The 20,965-nt window shown below is 33.2% G+C and overlaps 2 protein-coding genes across 2 annotated transcripts; one reads left to right on the top strand and one right to left on the bottom strand.

Annotated features, from left to right (window-relative positions):
* Positions 1-4,441: 4,441 nt before the first annotated feature.
* On the top strand, positions 4,442-4,963 carry LOC110944672. Its single transcript, XM_022186323.2, has one exon. It carries the CDS (start codon positions 4,442-4,444, stop codon positions 4,961-4,963), a length of 522 nt encoding a protein of 173 aa, XP_022042015.2.
* A 4,698-nt stretch (positions 4,964-9,661) lies between these two features.
* Positions 9,662-11,875, bottom strand: LOC110863938 (alpha carbonic anhydrase 4). The gene is made up of 6 exons (XM_022113144.2): positions 11,746-11,875; positions 11,351-11,559; positions 11,154-11,260; positions 10,956-11,058; positions 9,980-10,192; positions 9,662-9,886 (listed from the first exon to the last, which is right to left on the bottom strand). Exons 1-6 carry the CDS (start codon positions 11,831-11,833, stop codon positions 9,662-9,664), a joined length of 945 nt encoding a protein of 314 aa, XP_021968836.2. The 5' UTR covers positions 11,834-11,875.
* Between the last annotated feature and the right edge of the window lie 9,090 nt (positions 11,876-20,965).

Here is a 20,965-nt window from a genome sequence, read left to right as displayed (position 1 = left end):
TGGTGCAATTTTTATAAAAAAATAATGTCGTATGAAAGAGTTATTAACGTTTAAAAAACGGGGGGGGGGGGGATTGAAGGAGAGAGAAACTATTGCCCTGAATTGACTAGAATGCCCCTAAAAAACCCATGCACCCCTTTTTTTTTCTTAAATTTCACTCATTTAATTTTAGCTCTTGATTAAATCAATTGATAGTTAAGATTACTTTTTAGCCTTTCTAGTAAAAAAAACTTTCTATTATATCTTAACCTTTGGTTAGTATGAATAATATAGAATTAAAAATAACGCCATTATGTCATGATATATGATGCCCCCAAGATTATTAACAATTATAATATTTTTTTGAAAAAACATATTTTAGCAAGACAAAATAAATTTTCGCCCTTGGGCTATATAATAAATTTTACAATCCGTAAACAACTTTCATTGACTACACGAATCATTCATTTAGATTGACCATAATAGGACCCATCTCCACCTCAACACTTTAACGACCCGCACACGGCCCCTTATTTATGAATGGGGGCATGAGCCTCTTTGCCCGTTAAGTGAGGATCTGGGTATCTACAGTAAAAAGACCAAAAACTTCTCTGGGCATATGCTACTTACTTACAAATTGTCACACTCCGAAATTATCAGAGCTGGCGTGACTGGACTGGTATCTTCATTGCACAGCGGAAGCAAATAAGCTAATTCTTTTAGAAAATGAACGCCCACTAAGTACTCGTCTCTTCATGGTTCTCCTATTCCAACCGTGTCTTGACTTTGAAAAGCAACCTGAAAAAGAAACATGCGAAAAATCAACACAAAGTTGTGCGAGTTCATAGTTTGTTTGTAAAAGATTTGAAATTAGTGAAAATCACCATCACATGGTGTCGGAATCAACAAACAACTTAATGGAGTCGTAGACCACACAAGTCTACAACAACTCGGAACAAATGAAACGCTTGTTAATACGAATTTGAATATGATGTTTTCAATACATCATATGGTGTTTTGAATCGAACATGTGTAATAGACAAGTTCAAACAGTTGAACTTGGTTTTAGCGCAATCTGACAATAAATATATATATTGACAAGAAAACTTTCGGCATGGCCACAACGAGAAACCATGTACGTAACTTAAAAAGAAAGGAAATTTTCAAGAAAATGTGTTGACTTGATAACAAAGGAGCCAACATTTACAATAACGCGGGTCATTCGAATCACAAATCGATAATTAGATTTAGCGAACAATATTTGAACTTTAATGAAACGCTTATTTGAAACAAAACCACATGCCTAACAAACGATGCATGTGTAACATATAAATTTTCAAAGAAATGAAGCAATTAGTGTTCGCTATACTGAAAGAAATGATCGTGACACAATGACCATTAGGAGGAGTAGACATACGAAAATCTACTCAGTAAGTGTGAAAGTCGAAATTTCAACAAAAGAAAATTGAGGACTTTACCTGGGGTTTCGTGTGACGACCAATTGTTAGGTGACATTACCATGGAATGTCGAACATATCGTATTCGTCGTTAATAAGATAGGGGGAATATGAAGGCATGCGTCTTCTCACGAACATGACTCGTGTCGTTTGCAGGACCGCGTGCCAAACCGCCACTTCCTGACTGATAGTTCTCCTGTTGACAGGAATCTAGCGCCATCGTTGAATTGTGCCATCGCTTCTTCTCAAAGGCCTCGCCTTGATAGTCGTATGTGTCGTACTTCAACCCCCGTTGATGTATAGCTTAAGTTTCACGTATACCTGCGCACTAGTGTTTCGTTTCGCGTAGAATGTGATGTACTCCGACATCTGTTGACATAAAATTTGAGTTCCATGTATCCTCGTGCACTAGCGTCTGTTATGCGTAGGCTGCCTGCTCGGGAAGTTAAAATATCATAGACAATATGAATAACAGTGTGTGCCCGAGATAATATTCGCGGTTCCTACGTGATGACCTTTTATGAACTTCAACATGAGTTTCCGAAGGTCTTAAATGCATGTTTTCTAAACTCTCAGAGTGTTGTGTATTGTATGTAATTGTTTTATGCACCGTGTATGAAACACCAAAATAGTGTATGTTTGAAAACAAAATTTTGACTGTTTGTTATCCGGCAACAGTTGGAGACCATATTCGAGTACTAGGCGTTCTGTATGTATTCAACGTCTTAATAGTCTAAGTCCCCAGGGGGAAATGTGAGGTTAGAGCCTAGGTATCACAACAGAAACCTAATTCGCTGTAACCTATAGCTCTGATACCAATCTGTCACACCCCGAAATTATCAGAGCTGGCGTGACTGGACTGGTATCTTCATTGCACAGCGGAAGCAGATAAGCTAAGTCTTTTAGAAAATGAACGCCCACTAAGTACTCGTCTCTTCATGGTTCTCCTATTCCAACCGTGCCTTGACTTTGAAAAGCAACCTGAGAAAGAAACATGCGAAAAATCAACACAAAGTTGAGCGAGTTCATAGTTTGTTTGTAAAAGATTTGAAATAAATCTTTTGAGTTGTGAAAGATTTGGAATAAATCTTTGGAATAACCGGTTTTTGAAATTGTATTGAGAAAACGAATCAAAAATCATTTTCTTGCCCAGTTATATGAAGACTTTGTATTTGTAACGATCTATGATCGTAAAACCATGTATTTGTAAAGTATGTATAACCGTCAATGCCCACCCTGACTTTGACTCTATGCCCGTATAATCCTATACCTTGAATTTGTATAAAACATGGTTTTTATTTTGTATAAATCAAGCGTTTAGTAAGTGTGTATGATAAAAATCCCTGGTATGTAGCAATAAGAAAATAGAGATCACCAATGGTTTGCAAGGCCATTGATATGTGTGAAGTGCAGTAGGAAGACTCAAACCTAGCAGATTTTTGCGTCGGGCTCAAAGTCACCCCGAGGTCCGTTCTGTTGGGCCTGGAGTTGGGCTCGCTACACCTAGATAGATCTACCGCTAATGACCCTCGGTCCTACAATGAGGATTAATGGCCTCCAGTTCCCGCCTACCCACTCACATGATCTAAGTAGTAACCCTCCTTAAGCTAACCATACCATGTATAAAAGTATCCGTAATTACTGTAACATATATTCCACCCCAGCCACCCAGCTGAACCCCCCCCCATAGCCACCTGGATGAACCTCCCCAGCCACCCGACTGAACCTCCCCAGCCACCCGGCTGAACCTCCCAGCCTCTAAGGCCAACTCCCTAGTTATGAAAATCATTCACATTTCGAAAATACGCATTTGTTTTGTAAAAACCGGTATGTTTAGTATAAACCGTTCGTAAATCTTTTAAGTTCCTCGAAATCCATTCGTGATATGATTTAGAAATACCAGTTTTGCGTTGGTTCAAAACTTTGTACGTTCCTGCAAAACGTGCTTTGTCTAAAAATATACAGTCTTTGTTTGTCGAAAACTTTGTATGTCTCTGAAAAACGTACATGTATTTCCACCCCAAAAACATTTACAAAAGTGTAAAACAGTAAAAAGTGGGGGTTATGAACTCGCCTGGATTGTCTTGTGCAAAGCTAGCTATATACGATTTTGTGATGTCGTTTCCAAGACTTGACTTGCTAGCGTGCATTCTACAATATTCCTAACACGGAATACCTAATAAGTTTCTAAATAAGCGCAATAACTAAACTACGTGTCATCGAGCTCTACCGAATCGTTAATCGAACGATTCGACTGTGAGTTGTTAACTTAACGAAAATGGTTAAGTTAAACTTTGTTTAGTTTGTTCATTATCGGTAATTAGTAAGTCTTGGAAAGACTTAATTCTCGAGAGGTTTAAAATATATAAATATTTATATAAAAATATAAATATATAGATAGAATAGTGTTAGTCGTCTCGAGATGTCGTACGTGTATATAAAGGATATTTATATGAAAACATCACATAACGCTCCCGTATCATGTATCGCGTCTCCCGTGAAAAGTATCAAAAGATGTGTATATGTCGTTTAGGCATTTGAAATAAATATAAAACCACATTTATTTTAATAAGAGAATTCGTATTGTATGATACTTGAAATAAATATTAATTGGGGTTTCCTTAATGAGAATTCGCTTGTTTCCGCAAGGTCCTCGGTTTTGGTTAACGGATCCGCGACGTTCGAATTCCAATGTCAGAAAGGCCTCCACCAAGGTGATCCTCTTTCCCCCTTCCTTTTTCTAATTGTGATCAAAGCCTTGTCGTGTTTAGTTTCTAAAGCTTGTACCGCGGGTACACTTAAAGGGTAAAACTCCCTAATGGGGGCCCGGTGGTTTCGCACCTTTTCTACGCAGATGACGCGTTATTTAAGGGGAATGAGACAAGGAGAATATTTTAATGGTGGCTAGAATTTTGCGGGTGTTTTATGCTTGTTCAGGTCTAAAAATAAATATTCATAAGTCTAACATTTTTGGTGTGGGAGTTGTTGAGGAAGATATTGCTAGTATGGCGTCGATAGTTGGTTGCAAGAAAGGGGATTTCCCTTTTAACTACTTAGGAATACCTTTAGGGGCAAACATGAATCGGATTTGCAACTGGGATCCAATTGTTAACATCTTTAAAAATCGTCTTTCGTCTTGGAAAGCACATACACTTTCTATTGGTGGCCGGGTGGTTTTAATCAAAGCGGTCCTTGAGAGCCTTCTCATATATTATCTTTCTATTTTCAAGGCGCCGATTAAAGTGATAGATAAATTGGAATCTCTTATGAGGAATTTTTTATGGGGAGGTTCGGAAGAGGTTAGGAAAATGCATTGGGTGGCTTGGGATAAAGTCACTCTTCCTAATAAATTCGATGGGTTAGGTTTTTGTAAGCTTAAAACGGTGAATGAAGCTCTTCTCTCTAAATGGGTTTGGAGATATAGGGTGGAAGAAGAGAGCCTTTGGAGAAGGGTCGTCTCGGCTTGCCATGGTAAGTCTAGGAAGTGGCCGTATTTGCCTTCCAACCCGGCAATCTCGGGAGTGTGAAAGAACATTGTGAGAATGGAGTCAAAAGTTTTACTAAAAGGTAAGAGGTTACATTGTTTCTTTAAAGGGATTTTGGGGGACGGGTGTAGCATCCGTTTTTGAATCGACCATTGGGTTGGGGACGCTCCGTTAATGTTTTTATGGCCTACTTTGTTTGCTTTGGAAAAGAACAAATGCTGCTGGGTGAGCGATCGTATCCCAGCAACGGGAGAGGTCGCGCCAGTGTCTTGGGACTGGTCAAGACCTCCGGTCATTCCGGAGGAAGTGGCGGAGCTGGATAGTTGTTCGGCTTTGCTGGCTGGCATTCACACAACGGCAATCAAGGATAAATGGAGGTGGTCGCCGACTGATTCAGGTCTGTCTTCGACATACTCGTTCAAGGAGTTAATGATCGATCCTGTGAAGCCGGTTAGTATGTGTATGACCAAGGGGTGTAGGTGGATTCCTTCAAAATGTAACATCTTTATTTGGAGGGCGGTATTGGATCGGATCCCGACTAAAAGTGCTTTGGTCAGAAGAAACATCTCGGTGGACTCGGATCTCTGTGCGTTTTGTAATGAAGAGACCGAATCCGTGGACCATCTGTTCACGGCTTGCCTTACTGCACATCGGGTTTGGAGTCGGTTCAGTGAATGAGTTAAATTACCGCCTATTTTTGCTTTTTCCTTGGTGGATATTCTTGATATGCATAAAAGTATTAACGGGGATAAGAAAGCTAAAGAGATTGTCCGAGGTCTAGTTACGGTTACTTGTTGGTGCTTATGGAAAGCGAGGAATGCAAAGATTTTTTCTAATGGTAAAGGCAATAGTGACGAGATTTTTGGGGAAGTTAAGTCTCTTAGTTTTTTACGGTTAAAGAGTAGGTCCAAACATTGTAACTTGGTTTGGAGAGATTAGTATAGGTTTCCTCTGTATATGTTGTAATCGGTTTGTGGTGCGATCCTGTGTTTTTGTCAGGCTAGCCGTTTCTTAATAAAGTTTACCTTTCAAAAAAAAAAAACAAATCTAATTTACTCATTTTTTACAACTGGCATCAACACTGGTAAAACTGAATTCACCCAACGAAATATACACCAAACACGCATCATCAATGAAATCATTAAAATACCTCGCAGTAGAATCCGAAAAAATTATACCCCATCACTCGTATTCATACCGAACTGCATAAAAATCACCCATCGAAAAATAATTACCATGATTATCTTGCGTGAAAGATAAATAGATTACCATGATCTCTTTTGGCTCTATCCTCCTGCGGAGCATAAATATTAACAATGTAACACCTCATTCCTAGCGACACCCAATTTCCTTCAACAATAACATAATTAGTAAAACATGTTATAGACTTTTTTATGAACACTGAGTTATCCCAAAGGGACAAAATACCACCTGACCAACCCATAGGAGAACTCATAGCAAAATTAATGTTATAGACTCTTTCATGAGTTATCCCAATTTCCTGCGACAATAACATAATTCAGAGCTTAGACTCTTTTCTGTACGTCGGAAAATGTTTTTCTTAAAAATAAACCCGTGGGTAATGGGTAAACGTTAGTTTTGGATATCGGTTTATGATGGGTAGGGCATTCGACCAATATTGGTTTAGTTTGTCACAATACTGGTATGATACCTGCACTCAGTATAGAAATCAAGGTTTTACATCGACCGAAAACAATAAAAAAAGAAAATTGGAACCGACTGATGTTGTTCGAACGGTATTAGTCGATTCAGAACGTCACGATACTGGTACCAATATTCGGTTATCATCGCAGACAAATATATCTAAATAAAAGTATAAAACGCATATAAAAAATAGGTGTGACACAGATAAAATCTTTTAGAATATATAATTTTTTCATATAAAAATGTAAATAAAAAATACATTGTGAGTTCGGCTCGGTTTCACACAACGAAACACAGATATTGAAATCGTCGTGACGTGGATAAAGTCTTCTAGAATATATATAACTTTTTACACAACAAACGTAGACAAAAATACGCTTTGAGTTCGGCTCGGATATCACACAACGAAACGTAGATACAAAAATATGTGGTGACGTAGATTAAATCTTTTAAAATATATAACTTTTCATACAACAAAACGTAGATAAAAAATGTCGCGAGTATGGTTTGATTTCATACAATCAAATGTTGATAAAAAAAATACGGCGTGAGTTCGGCTCAGTTTCACCCAACAGATCAACTATCAAGACATAAAAGTACGAAAAATGTTATCTAAGTTGAGTCGGCTTACCATTCACAATCGATCCTCTATATTTATGTGAGTACATTCAATATATTTTTTAGAGTGGTTGTGAGTGGAGTAGAGAGAAAATGTTAATGTTTATCAGTAAATTTGGAAGATCACTTTCACCCTCTATAATTTCTTTTTTTTTTTTATTTTTTGTAAGTGATTGTGAGTGGATAAGAGAGAAAAAGTAATGATAAAAGTATAAAAATATTATTTAATTAAAAAGAATAGAAAGAAGGGTTTTTTATTGTAATTATAAAGATGGAATAGACCCGACCCGGCTATTGGGCCTGTCAAGCTGGGCAGGCGCCCAAGGCCCAAAATTTTGAAGGGCCCGATAGATATGTGCAGGGTGAAGTACTATATGTATACATTTTTTTTTTTGAATAGCTAGACGGAACTTTTATTCATCAAACAAACCCGGCCCAAAGCAAGAAGCTTAAGAAGCCATACAGTACATCAGTGTTTAAACAAAAACATCAAAAACACTTACAGCAATAACAATAACTCCAACTAACTGAACCAAGTAAAATAAACCCAACTCTCCCAGGAAGATAACTGCACCTTCGATTTATGTTTCATCCATAAAAATGATTCTGCTTTTATTTCTTCTATTGCTTTGAACACTTCACCGTTTCTCCCTTGAAAAACCTTTTCGTTCCGTTTCTTCCAAATGATCCAAGTTGTCAATACAAAAATTGCATGAACCGCCTTTTTTCTTTTCTTCGGCCAGCTTTGTTCCTCTAATACACTGAAAATCTCCCTTAGAGTTCCCTGTTGAACGATTGACGGGGCTTTGACCCATAATCCGATTTGATTCCAAATTTCTTTAACTTCTCTGCAGTTGACGAGTACATGGTCCGGTGATTCTTGGTCCCGGTTACACAACTTACATAAGTCCGATGGAATCGGAACTCCTTTTTCTCTTAACTGAGTTGCCGTCGGTATCCTTCCTTTCAACGCTCTCCATACAAACATGGCGCATTTTTGTGCAGCCCAATTGTTCCAGAAATAATTATCCGCTACTACGTTTAGATTTATATCTTTTCCCAACGTGTTTCGAACGCATTTTACCGAGAACCCTATTTCTTTATCTTCACCCCAAACCCATCTATCTTTATCTACCGTCACCCGGAACTGATGTAATAGACCTATTAGTTCAGTAGCCTGTGATCTTTCATCTTCTGATGCTGGAATTCTCGACCAAGACCAATCCCAAATGATGCCCCCATTACTTCGTCTGTAGCACTCTTCCACTCTAGCTCTCTTGATTTTTACTAGATCATAAAGTAAAGGGAACCTTTCTCTAAATGCTACTTCGCCCAACCATACATAAAAGGCCCAAAATTTTTTTGATTATGGCTGCTGAATGTAGACATGATTCTTGTTGTGTTTATGGCACAAAATAAAGGCCCAAAGCTGAATAAAAGGCCAAAGTCTCAAACGATGAAGTTTTAAAACCCAAATAAATATGAATATTCCGTGTGTGGTGGAGCCGTACTTTATAACGCTAAAAAAAACAACCTGCAAAGTGGATCCTATCGTCAAAGCGACGTTTCAGTTTCATCATTCATTCAAACGACGTTAATTCGTTAAAGAATCGTTTCAGCTTCTAGGTATGAAATTGTGAAATCGATTAATAGAATTTAATTATTTGAAGTTTTATTTTTGGATTTAGGATTAGTCAATTAGATGAAACCTTCAATCTTTGATTTAACATTGTCAAACTCTAAACTTTATTTTTGAAACTCACTCCAGTTCAACCATGCGTAATACCAAACATTAAAATAACTCAATTCTTATACAAATACAGTACGATACCAACATGAATAAAATAACTCAATTCTTATTCTTTTATTTCAAAAAGTCATGCCGCAAAACCAAACATGTATGGACTGAAATCCAAATCCTAATCAAGCAAAAGCTACCACTTAAAATGAAAATAAAATATAAATTTGAACAAAGATGATGATTCCACTCCATAGTGGTAGTATTGATGATGCTCCTGAGCCCCTACAAACCCATCATAAAAACACAAAGCATTATTGATCTCGAGGAATGAACATAGAAATTTAAGTTCATAAAAGAATCTCAACAAGTTTTGATGTACTCTTAAATCCCAACAAAATGTTATATTAAAACTAAATAAGTTTTTTTTTCTTTTTCTTTTTGTATAAAACAATTATACATGTACTTAACAAATAAATCAAGGTTATGAAACAAACATCTCGTACGAAAAATGGCAAAATCGAAACTTTCTATCAACTGTTATAAAAAACTAATTAATTAATTATAACACTTTGTTAAATAAACTAATTGATAACTATAACACTTATAACTTGTAGTTATAAAAAGTTAGTTAAATATAATACTTATCAATTGCAATATTGATATAAGCAAGTGTTAATTATAATTAATTAGTTAATATTATTATAATTTTCATATAACTATCTATGATATATTATGCTTCGTAAACTATGTGAATAAGTAAAATTCAAAACCAATACGAAATGGATTTTGAACAAGAAATGGTGAAAATGAAGAGATATTTTCAACCCATGTAATATAAATAATATATAGTATATAAAAAAAAGAGCGTACTCTTTGTCTTCAAATTGCGTAACTGTTCTTCCATTAAGATCTTGGACAGGCCTTGCATTATGTTGAAATTCCTAGAACATTAACGAAACAAGAGTTAAGCTAGAACATAAGAATAAAATATGATAAAAAAAAAAGTCTGAAACACAAAGTAAAACACGACTTACATGATCAACAGCCCCTTTTAGCAACTCGATTTGGTCCTTTGAAATTGTTTTGACCTTTTCGGCAACTGTCCAAGTGACACCCTCCGAGCATGGAGGAGTTGTAAGGGAACCGCTATATCTGAAATATTTATCGCTGGTAGTTGTGCTACTTGCGGTTACATTTCCCAAATCACTGCCACTAGCGTCAAGCCCTTTGAACTTGCTCGCAGTCATCTGCATGCATGAAATGATCAATTTGAATGATTTGCATATACATATAATTAGACATAAAGATGAACAAAATTTTGATCAGGACATTTATAAAACAATTACCATGGTCTTGTAGTCTAGTGGCATGGTGAGTGAGTGTGTACTATTAATGTGGTATGAGTTTAAATTTTTATAAATACAAATTGATCATATGATATTTTGGAGTAAAAAAATATTACTATTAAAAGAAAATTATAAAACAATGGAAACATGACAAGCTTCTAACTTTTGAACAATGAAGGGTTTTGAAAAGGCCTGGGAGGGCCACAAGTTTGGGCAAATAACGTCATTAATGGGACCATTATATAACTGGCCCAATTTGTAAAATTTTGTTTGTTTTATTTCATGTTTTTAATTTTTAATGTAAAACACTTAAAATCAATGGATATTTCTACTTCACCCATTATTTGATGTAAAGTTTCACTATTTTAATCAAGTATGATCTTGATTTTTGGGGATTTCCTAAGCCTATCACATACTAAAGCCTTCTTTATTTTTTATGCTCAAATTCAATATTTTATAATTAGAAGTTATTTCATATCTTCTCATATTAACTAATCTTTTATAAGGTCTGCTAATTAACAGGCATCAATTGTTCTTTCATGATAGTTAGAAGTTATTTCATATCTTCTCATATTAAATGATCTTTTATAAGGTCTGCTAATTATCAGGCATCAATTGTTCTTTCATAATATTTGAGTTACACATGTATAGAGAGAGTAAATACCTTTTCAATAAAGGAATCAGACTCTCCAATTTCGAAAAGAACACCAATAACCGCCAATTGTTTATGGTCGTTGCTATGAACGAAATGTAGTTCTGCATCATAGCTATATAAAGCATGAAGGGTGAATTAATTTAGACATTTTGATCAAAATATATGTGTCCATATGAAGGATCGTAACACTTGCTACAAAACACATACCCCTTCCCATCTATGGTATGCTCAGAGGGAGTATGCCAATGACATTGAACTAGCTTGTATGTTGAACCATTTATACTTATTCCTCCTGCATCTCCTTGCCATTGTACCTAACAAAATGCAAAATGACAAGGGTAATTAAGGTCTTTTATATATAACAATATGCAATGTGTGTGCTTATTAGATAGAAGTGTGCATACCACAATATTGTGGCCTTTATTGTAAAGTCTGGCAGGGGCATCCTTGTAATCCTTTTTCAAGTCATTTGGTTGATCTTTTGCATTTTTCGAGTCGATATTAATAGGTGACTGTGATTTTCCACCTGAGCAAGGTTTCCAATCCGTAGTTAGGGTTCCCCAATTCTTTGGTCCATCCGGTGATGAATCTTCGTAGCTGAATTCATGTTCGCCTGCATGCATTTGCATTGAATTTTATAAATATAAATAACACACAACAGGCTCTTGAATAAGTTTTTTCTGGTTTTGCGATATGTAACGATTACAATATACGCATAAAATACAAGTTAGAAAATGTTTTCAAAATGGTAATGAACGAACATATACGATTTCTTTGCAACAGAATAAACTATACGTACCAGAATGGGCATTGCATGTGATGATCAAAGAAAGTGATGAAATGATGAGATAAGTGAAAATAAGAATCAGTAAATCATGGTTTGCCATGGTTAATAATTGGGATGTGAGTAAAGAATACGAGTGATTGTGTTTGTAAGTTATGAAGTAATGAGCATGCATTAGTGGATCTTTATATGCGTGTACTAACTAAATTAAAACAATACCGTTCAAATCGGATTCAACCTTCTTTTTACTATATTTGGTAAATTATCACTAACTATTTAAAGAAAAGCCTCCGGATATTTCTTTGAGTGACAATAAGGAAAAGGTCAAGTGCTCCTACTTAATTGTTAGGAGTTCGTTGAGTTCTAAAAAACCTAAATTAAGAAGAGTTTTCGTGCCAATGCGAATGATCTCTAGATCAAGTGGTAGAAGACTTGCATTTCTCGTGAGAGATGCAAGTTCAACTCTCACTTGGTGCAAAGTGAGGCACCGGTGGACAATGATAGGAGACCCAGACTGGGTTTGATCCTTGATTCAAACAGGTTTTACCGGTAATTTCACCGTCGTGCCTACAGGCGGGTGGATTATCGGGTTTTCCCCGGAATTGATGATGGACTCGGGTTACTCTCAGAGTACTCCCTTTGGTCCAATAGGTGACCCGAAAGTGCTCGGAATTGATTATGTTGGTCGTTCAAAAAAAAAAAGAGTTCTCGTATTTTATTATAATAACCAAATTAAGATTGCGTTTAACTTTAGATAAACCGAAATTAAGAAGAGTTGTCGTATTTTATTATAACCAAATTAAGATTGCGTTTAACTTTGGATAAAAAAAAAATAAGAAGAGTCCCGTATTTTTTAATGTATTTTTTTCTCAACGCATCTTCTATTGTAATAGGTATACAATATCCCATACAACTTGTTAACTCATGAAATTTTTAGACAACGAAACAAAGAAACCCCCCAAAAAATATAAAGGTAAGAACGTTTCTTTTTTCTAATAAATTTGCGCTAATTTTCAGAAATTACTCCGAAGAACGTTTCTTTTTTCTACTAAATTATTTGCGCTAATTTTCAGTAATTACATGGGTAAATGTAATAATTGTATCTTATGAATTTACTACTTCAGAATCGCGTGAAATAAGTTTTGAGAAGTACAAATTAAAGGTTCTAATATTATTCATTTAAATTTTATAATTTCAAAATCTTTTTTTATAATAAACACGTATGGTGTGCAACATTATTACAAACATAATGCATTAATGACTGTTTCGGCCCTTGTGGTTTAGCCAGTTTAACCATATTAGCCCAAAAAAAATCTTTTAACATATCAGACCCCGAGTTTATATTTTATAATGGTTTTGGCCCCTGACACTAACTTTTATTACTTTTTTGTAGTTAAGTATAAGGGTAATTAGGTCATTATATACCTTAGGGGCTGTTTTTGATAGTTACAAAGTTCTTTTAATATTTAAGAGATTATTAATTAAACCAAATTAACTGCGGATGAGCGGTAAAATACCATTAGTGGTAAAAAGTTAACCGGATAAGCGTTAGGAATTTAAATAATCAAAACTAAGACTAATTAAAGTGAATGAATGTTTTTAGAAAGTAAAATCTTAAAAGGCTCAGGCTACCGAGACTTAAAATAAAACGGCTCAGTCATATCCGGTAACGCCAAAAACCCAAGTTTATTAACTAATACATTTTTATGTATGCCATCACTTAAAAATAACTAAGTCATCTAACTTAGTTAGAAATGGAGTTAAATACTAAGAGATAAATGGGTTAAAGCTAATCATAAATGACTAACTAAACTCAAAGGGCTAAAATTGGAGCCATAATATTTACTTGGTATGATAAATATATCGCTTTATATTTTGTTAAACCATCTATCGTTTTTAAAATTGTTCCTTTTTAAACCATTTGGTTTTTAAATTCGTTTGTCTTTTAAAGTTTTTAAAACACTTCATTTTATAACATTCTTTTTAAAAAATATTTATTTTTAAAGATTTTTAAACAACTTACTTTGTAAAGTCGTTAATTTTTTTAAATTTTACAAAAAGACGTGTAAAAACAAAAGAAATGTAAGATTTGAAAAAAGAAACATTCTAATAAAAACTTTGCAAAAGATCGTTTATTTTTCAAACTTTATATTTTTTTTTGTTTCTTTTTCAAACTTTTTTTTGAATAATTTATTTCTTTTGCAAATCTTCAATTTCTTTTGATCGTTTGTTTATTCAAAATTTGTTATTTTTAACCTTTCGTATATTAAATTCGTGCATTTTTAGTACCTTACATTTATTAACTTATTTTTTAAGGTTTTGTTTTTTTATAAATGTCCTTTTTTAATCTTCGTTTTTTAAACCACTCGTTCGTTTAAAATTGATAGTTATAAAATTCCTTCGATTTTTGAAATCGTTAATTTTCTGAAATTCTTTTTCCCTAACGTCTCTAAGTAAACTGAATACAAAATTTGAAAAATGAACATTTCAAAAACGGTTCTAAAAGGAACGTTTTAAAAGAGTTAATTACATAGTTAGTCCCTGTGGTTTACACAAAATAACATATTTAGGTACTAATAGTTTAAAATCACCTTCTAGGGTATTAACTTTTCATTTGGTAACGTTTGGAGGTATTAACTTCTAGGGTATTAACATAGTTAGTCCATGTGGTTTGCACAAAATAACATACTTAGGTACTAATAGAATGTGATTTTAAACCTACAAATAAAGTTAATACCTCCAAACGTTAAAAAAATGAAAAGTTAATACCCTAGAATGTGATTTTAAACTATTAGTATATAAGTATGTGACTTTGTGCAAACCATAGGGACTATTATGTAATTAACTCGTTTTAAAAAGAAACACTTTTAAAAATTAACAAACTAAAAAAACGAATTGTTTAAAAAAAGCTAAAAAATGATTTTAAAAAGAACTTTATAAAATGAATCGTTTAAAAAAGAATTTAAAAGACAAAAAACTTAAAAAAGAACGAATTTAATAAACAAGGATTTTAAAAATTAATAATTTTAAAAACGATAGACGGTTTTAAAAAAAGGGTTAAAATACAAATGATTTTAAAAATAACGTTTATAAAAAAACAAACGCTTAATGAAAATACATATTTATTTGTATATATAAAACATATTTTGGTAAATAATAATCCTCAAAATCACAAAATAATAAAAAAAACTTGAGTAATTGTATTAATAATCTCTTAAATATTAAATTAACTTTGTAATTATCAGAATCAACCCCTAAGGTATATAATTACCCCTACACTTAACTACAAAAAAGTAACAAAGTTAGTGTTAGGGGCCAACGTTATAAAATGCAACATCGGGGTCTGATATGTTAAAATTTTCTTTTTTGGGCTGAAAGGGTTAAACTGGCTAAACCATAGAGACCAAAACAGTAATTTACTCTACATTAATATATAGTGTAATGGTTGCGTCGCAAGGAGAATTAAATTTGTACTGGTTAAGTTTGTTATTCTATTAACACATGTGATAGATATTTGAAAAGAAAAAATCATAAAAGAAAGTCGTTATATGACCAAACGATATGTACATGTTTTCCGTTCATTGCAGATACTCAATTATGCACATCGGAAGGTAAATAAAACACACATTACATTGTAAATTAGAAAAATCGAAACATAAAACCATGTAGATCAACTGAAACGTACATAAAAATAAGCACGAAAACATATTATATTTGACCCGACTCATTTTTGAAAAAAGTTTATGCCGAAACGTAACCCAACTTTAATTTATACGGAGATGACAAAATTTACATTAAAGCATAGACCAACTAAAAACAAACATAAATATAAGCATTAAAACATATTATAATTTACCTGACTCATTTCTAGTAAAAGTTTTCGTCGAAATGTAAACCAACTTGAATTTATACTAACACGTACATTAAAATTAGCAACGTAAAAATCGAGGGACAAAAATGACACTTTACAAAGTTTTTAGAAAGTTGAAGGGGTGTGAGTATAGATACTAAAAGTTGAGGGAGTGAGTTATAAAAAAGGAAAAGAACAAAGTACATAAACAGACAAAACTCAAAAAAAGAAAGAAAAAAACAAACATTATTCTTCAAGATTTTATGAATTAACATATATAGGGTGGGAGTTGGCTACAAAGTCCATTTTTCCTACAAAGTGTAAAAAGTCATAAAACACCATAATGTCAATCATAAAACACACTCAAAACTCACAAATAACATAGTGGAGATTACTAAAACACCATATTTGTGGGTTTTGTGTTGTATTTTGGATGATAAGGCCTTGATTATCGAATGACTAATATTAGTGTGTTTTATGTTGATTATCAAGTTGTGTTTTATATTCATAGTTGTACGATTGTGTGTTTGAAGTTTTTAAGAACTATCAGGGTTTGGATAATGTGTTTTAGTGATCTTCATATGTTATTTGTAGGTTTTGAGTGTGCTTTATGGCTGAAATTGTGGTGTTTTATGACTTTGTATACTTTGTAGGAAAAATGGACTTTGTAGCCGAACCCCACCCAACATGTATATATATATATATATATATATATATATATATATATATATATATATATATATATATATATATAGGGTAGGGATCCTAAGAGAAGTCCACCCCATATGAGAAACTTGAGAAGCATTCTGGACCACACATTTTTCTAAGTCTTTCGTAATATACACATATGTATAGTTTAAAATTGACTATATACATATATGTATATTGAGTTATACACATATGTATATAGTCAATTTTAAACTATACATATGTGTATATTACGAAAGGCTTAGAAAAATGTGTGGTCCAGAATGCTTCTCAAGTTTCTCAACTAGCCTATCACTTCTCACATGATCCTATATATATATATATATATATATATATATATAGATGCCGGTTATTGTACAATAGGGCTTAACATACATTGTGTACGTGAGGCATTATGAACATGTGATTTTGGTATTATTGAACTACATGCGATTTGGGTTATCTTTTATAACATGCGATGATGATTTTTTTACATCCATGCGATTTATACATATATACATGCGATTTTGGTTGGTTATTTTCAACATGCGAAGTTTGATTCCCCTATGTGATTTTATGTTATGAACATTCGAATTCTAGTCGCGTACGTAATGCATGTTATGGCCAATCTGTCACACCCCAACCAATGGCAGAATCATCGGATTGGGACGAAGATAGATTGCTCATCACACATAACGCTAATTGTGACAATAATTAAATCAAAACCGTTTTCATTTCATAACTCAAATTGTCATTACAATACATGGAATTCAAATTACAACAATTAAAAGACAAAAGCAACGAGTTCAACATAACATAAATATTCAAATCTAGTAATTTCTTGAGCGTGTTTCTAGTCATCCCTAATAGATTTCATACGATCGTCACCTTCAACCTGTAATATGTTTAAAATAAAGTTCAATGCAAAAGAAAAGTGAGTATACAGGTTTTCGTACACAACATAAAAAGATAAGTTTTAAAACAATTCCACATGGCATGCTAGTCGAAACAAGATAAACAATAAATTGGCATGTGTCTAACTAATCAAACCAAGATGAAACGCAATAAGCTCTTAACATAACCCAACGTTCACAGGCGGTGCGCTAATCCTATAACGCTATATATGTCAAGGATAGACTCGTACGAAGTTAATGATAAGTCTAACACAAAACGTATAAACCCAGATTTAAAGTATCAAGTAACAAGTATGCATGCATGTATAAGGAATGTTTGTGCATTTTAGAAATAAGTATAAGTGTAAGTTTTCATAGTTTAACATGTTACACCCCAAAGGTGGCAAACAAAAAAGGGGTTTCAAGTATACTCACGGTTTTGCAAGCTTTCACTTGTTAAGCCGCGAGGAGTTTGTTGGTCGATGGAGGTTGAAACACCGAGTCCTTCTACACGAGGAAACGTAGGTGTATGAGTGTTGGATGATAATGGAGGATTAAGGATTCGGAATTTAAAGTATATGGAAAGTAAACATATGAGAAAATAACTATCTAGCACATAATACTCGTTTTTGACACTATGAAACCCATAGGGGTTTGAATGTTTTCATGGGTTAAAATACCCAATAGAATCGTAACGAGAACTAAGTTCTTAGATGGTGTACCTTAGCATTTTGACAAATAACCATTAGATTATCATCAAAGATTCGGTTACTATAGGTATTATATATTCTATATAGTATATATCATAAGTTTTAGTCCATCAAGTATAGCAAGATTATCATAGAAGTCATGCATAGAGGTAGGAAGATAATCTTCCATTTTAAAACCTCTTTTGTATTCACCAATGCACAAGTTATCATAAGACAACAAGGATGGTCATGAATGTACAATAAAGAAAAGAAATAAACACTAGCTAACAAGGAAAACATCAATTGATGTGTGGATTTGTAAGTAGGATAGCCCAAGCTACCCAAATAATCACAAATATTCAAGTTCAAGACTTGTTCATCACTTGTGGGTTAAAACCCTTTTAAAAACAGAAAGTTTAGAGGATTAAAACCTCTAAATTTGTATGTTACAACCTTGTTTTTAAGCACACATAATCATAGTCTTGATTAATGGCATAAGGACATAGGAATGTATGAAGAAAACATGAGTTTCCTTCCAAAACATGAAGATAAAAACGAGCAGAATTTAGGTGCACTTTGGACCTCAAAAATGGTGAGGTTTCACCTTAGTTTGCCCAAGAAAACTTGTGAGAACCTTCCTAGAGATTATCCAAGTGTTATATAAGAAGAAACAAGAATAAAATTGAAGTGAAAGTGAGTGAAAACTCACTTTTTGTTGCTGAAAGTTCCTGATGTTGATGCTGAAACTCAGCTGAGTTCGGGAGGGTTTTTGAAGTGTTTGCAGGCTTGTAAAAGTGGGATAAAGGATGGGGAAGTGCTTGTTATATAGGGAAGGGACTAGGGTTTCATTGGGTTGGGCTTTGGAATTATTTAGGAGGGGTTAAACCTTGAAACAATCCACAAAAACTTAGCCCACATGGCTGATTGGCGCTGATTTGGGCTGCCATCTTTTTTTATTTTTTTTTAAACGTTATAATGTGTAATTTTGTTGTTTAAGTTATGCAATAATATGTAACAATGTTTCCTCTAACTTGTAATAAGGTATAACATGGAATAAAATATGGTTTAACTAGATAAAAAGTGTGATGTATAAGTATGTAACATGTTTGTAAGTGACAAGTATATGTCACATATTAGATGATTAATCGTTGTGTAATAAAGCATATTATTAGGGGTTTATAAGTATCACCAATATAAGGACAAGTATGGACATGTATGGTTAAGTATATGTAACATAAATAAGTACCGTATGCGTATGTATTTGCAAGTTTAGCACGTTTTCACATGAATTACGAATAAGGGTTCGATGTACAATGAATTCAAACGTATAAGCATAGTTGAATGAATAAAGTATAAATTGTAAGTGGTAAATGCATTTTATTATGATTCTAAGTCTCCGGATTTACAAAGATACAACGAAAGACGAAATACAAGAATACAGGATTTCCAAAAATAGAAGTATGAACAAGCTTTCTAATTAAGGAAAATACGAAAGTGCAGGGCGTTACACAATTGTATGATGTACTTTATCTATTTAATATATATATATATATATATATATATATATATAGGGTTGGGTTGGGTTAAAATAAGAACCACCTGGAGTTGTGAGAACCATGAGAACTAGGTCATCCAAAAGGATTTTCCAAAAAAAAATTCTCAAAAATCTTTAAAAAAATCACTTGTTTCGGCAAAAAAAAAATTTCAAATGTCGTACACACAAGTTTACATGAGATGTTAAAAAATATTTATCGGCGTACCAATATTTACATCAGCGCGTAAACAAAACTTACATAAGGCAAAACTACCGACTCAACAATTTTTTTTTTTTTTGTTTTTTTACAGATGTGTTTATAATATTTTCATCTACGTTTGTGCAAAACATTGTGGCCCAACTCGCGCGAAAAGTAGGAGTTCTCATGGTTCTCACAACTCGTGGTAGTTCTCCGAAGCCTATATATATATATAGGGGATAGATCATAAGAAAACTAGTTTAAATGAGAAAACCAAAAAACTAACTAAAAAAGCCTAAAAAACATACCAAAAAAATTTTGCAATTTTTATAAAAAATTGCTATTTTTTATGTATGGAAAAAAATTAAAAAAAAATTATTTTTGTTGTACTGCACATGTGCACTAATACGGATATAATGCACATGTGTAGTACACATATAATGCACATGTGCAGCACAAGTTTTTTTTTTTGAATTTTTTTTATATATAAAAAATTGCGATTTTTTTTATAAAAATTTGTAAAAAAAATTGGTACGTTTTTTAGCTTTTTTTAGTCTTTTTAGTTAGTTTTCTAGTTTTCTCATTTAGATGTAGTTTTCTCATAATCCTCTCCCTATATATATATATATATATATATATATATATATATATATATATATATATATATATAGAGGCCGGTTATCATACAAATAACCTAATCATACATTATGTACGCTTCATCCACAACCGTCGGATCATCTCTCATAAACAGCGTGTTTTTCTATTAAATTTATCAAATTAGGATTAATAAAAAAGAAACCGCCAAGGTTAAAATCGTCAAATTTAAGATCAAAACACCTGATATACGGCAAAACAAAACCTCAAAAATCATAACGTAAGATCCTAAATCAAAACCAAAAACGAAATTATAACAATTAATCAAAAATCGATCGATTCCAATTCACCAAATTCTTCTGTGAAAAATGAACTTCTGATGAATTTAGAAATTCTGGATGGACTGACTATCGAAGAAGATGATGCAGAATGTGAAATCATGTGCGAAATCATGGACAATGCAAATGCGATTTCAATAAAAAAAAAAGAATTCTTCGAAATTTCATATAGTTTGTGAATTCATGGACAATGCAATGCGATTTCATATAGTTTTCGAATTCATGACATGCGATTTCAGTAAAAAGTTAAGTATTATATGAGATTTCATATAGTTTGCGAATTCATGATAATGCACATGCGATTTTAGTAAAAAGTTAAGTATTATATGAGATTTCATATAGTTTGCGAATTCATGATAATGCACATGCGATTTCAAAAAAAAAGTTAAGAACTCTTTGAATTTTCATATAGTGTGCGATTTCAAAAATTTTACACGTGCGATATCAGAAA

Source organism: Helianthus annuus, chromosome 6 (genome assembly GCF_002127325.2).
Source record: "Helianthus annuus cultivar XRQ/B chromosome 6, HanXRQr2.0-SUNRISE, whole genome shotgun sequence".
Taxonomy (NCBI): domain Eukaryota; kingdom Viridiplantae; phylum Streptophyta; class Magnoliopsida; order Asterales; family Asteraceae; genus Helianthus; species Helianthus annuus.
Note: the sequence above shows the minus strand (reverse complement) of the source record. Positions and strands in the feature narration are given on the sequence as shown.

Excerpts from the sequence above, each read along its gene's own strand:
- LOC110944672 (XM_022186323.2), top strand. The coding sequence starts at position 4,442 with ATGGCGTCGATAGTTGGTTGCAAGAAAGGGGATTTCCCTTTTAACTAC.
- LOC110863938 (XM_022113144.2), bottom strand. The coding sequence starts at position 11,833 with ATGGCAAACCATGATTTACTGATTCTTATTTTCACTTATCTCATCATT. Across the intron at positions 11,059-11,153 it reads CATACCATAGATGGGAAGGG|CTATGATGCAGAACTACATT; the intron begins GTATGTGTTTTG and ends TGCTTTATATAG. Across the intron at positions 10,193-10,955 it reads CTGATTCCTTTATTGAAAAG|ATGACTGCGAGCAAGTTCAA; the intron begins GTATTTACTCTC and ends TCATGCATGCAG.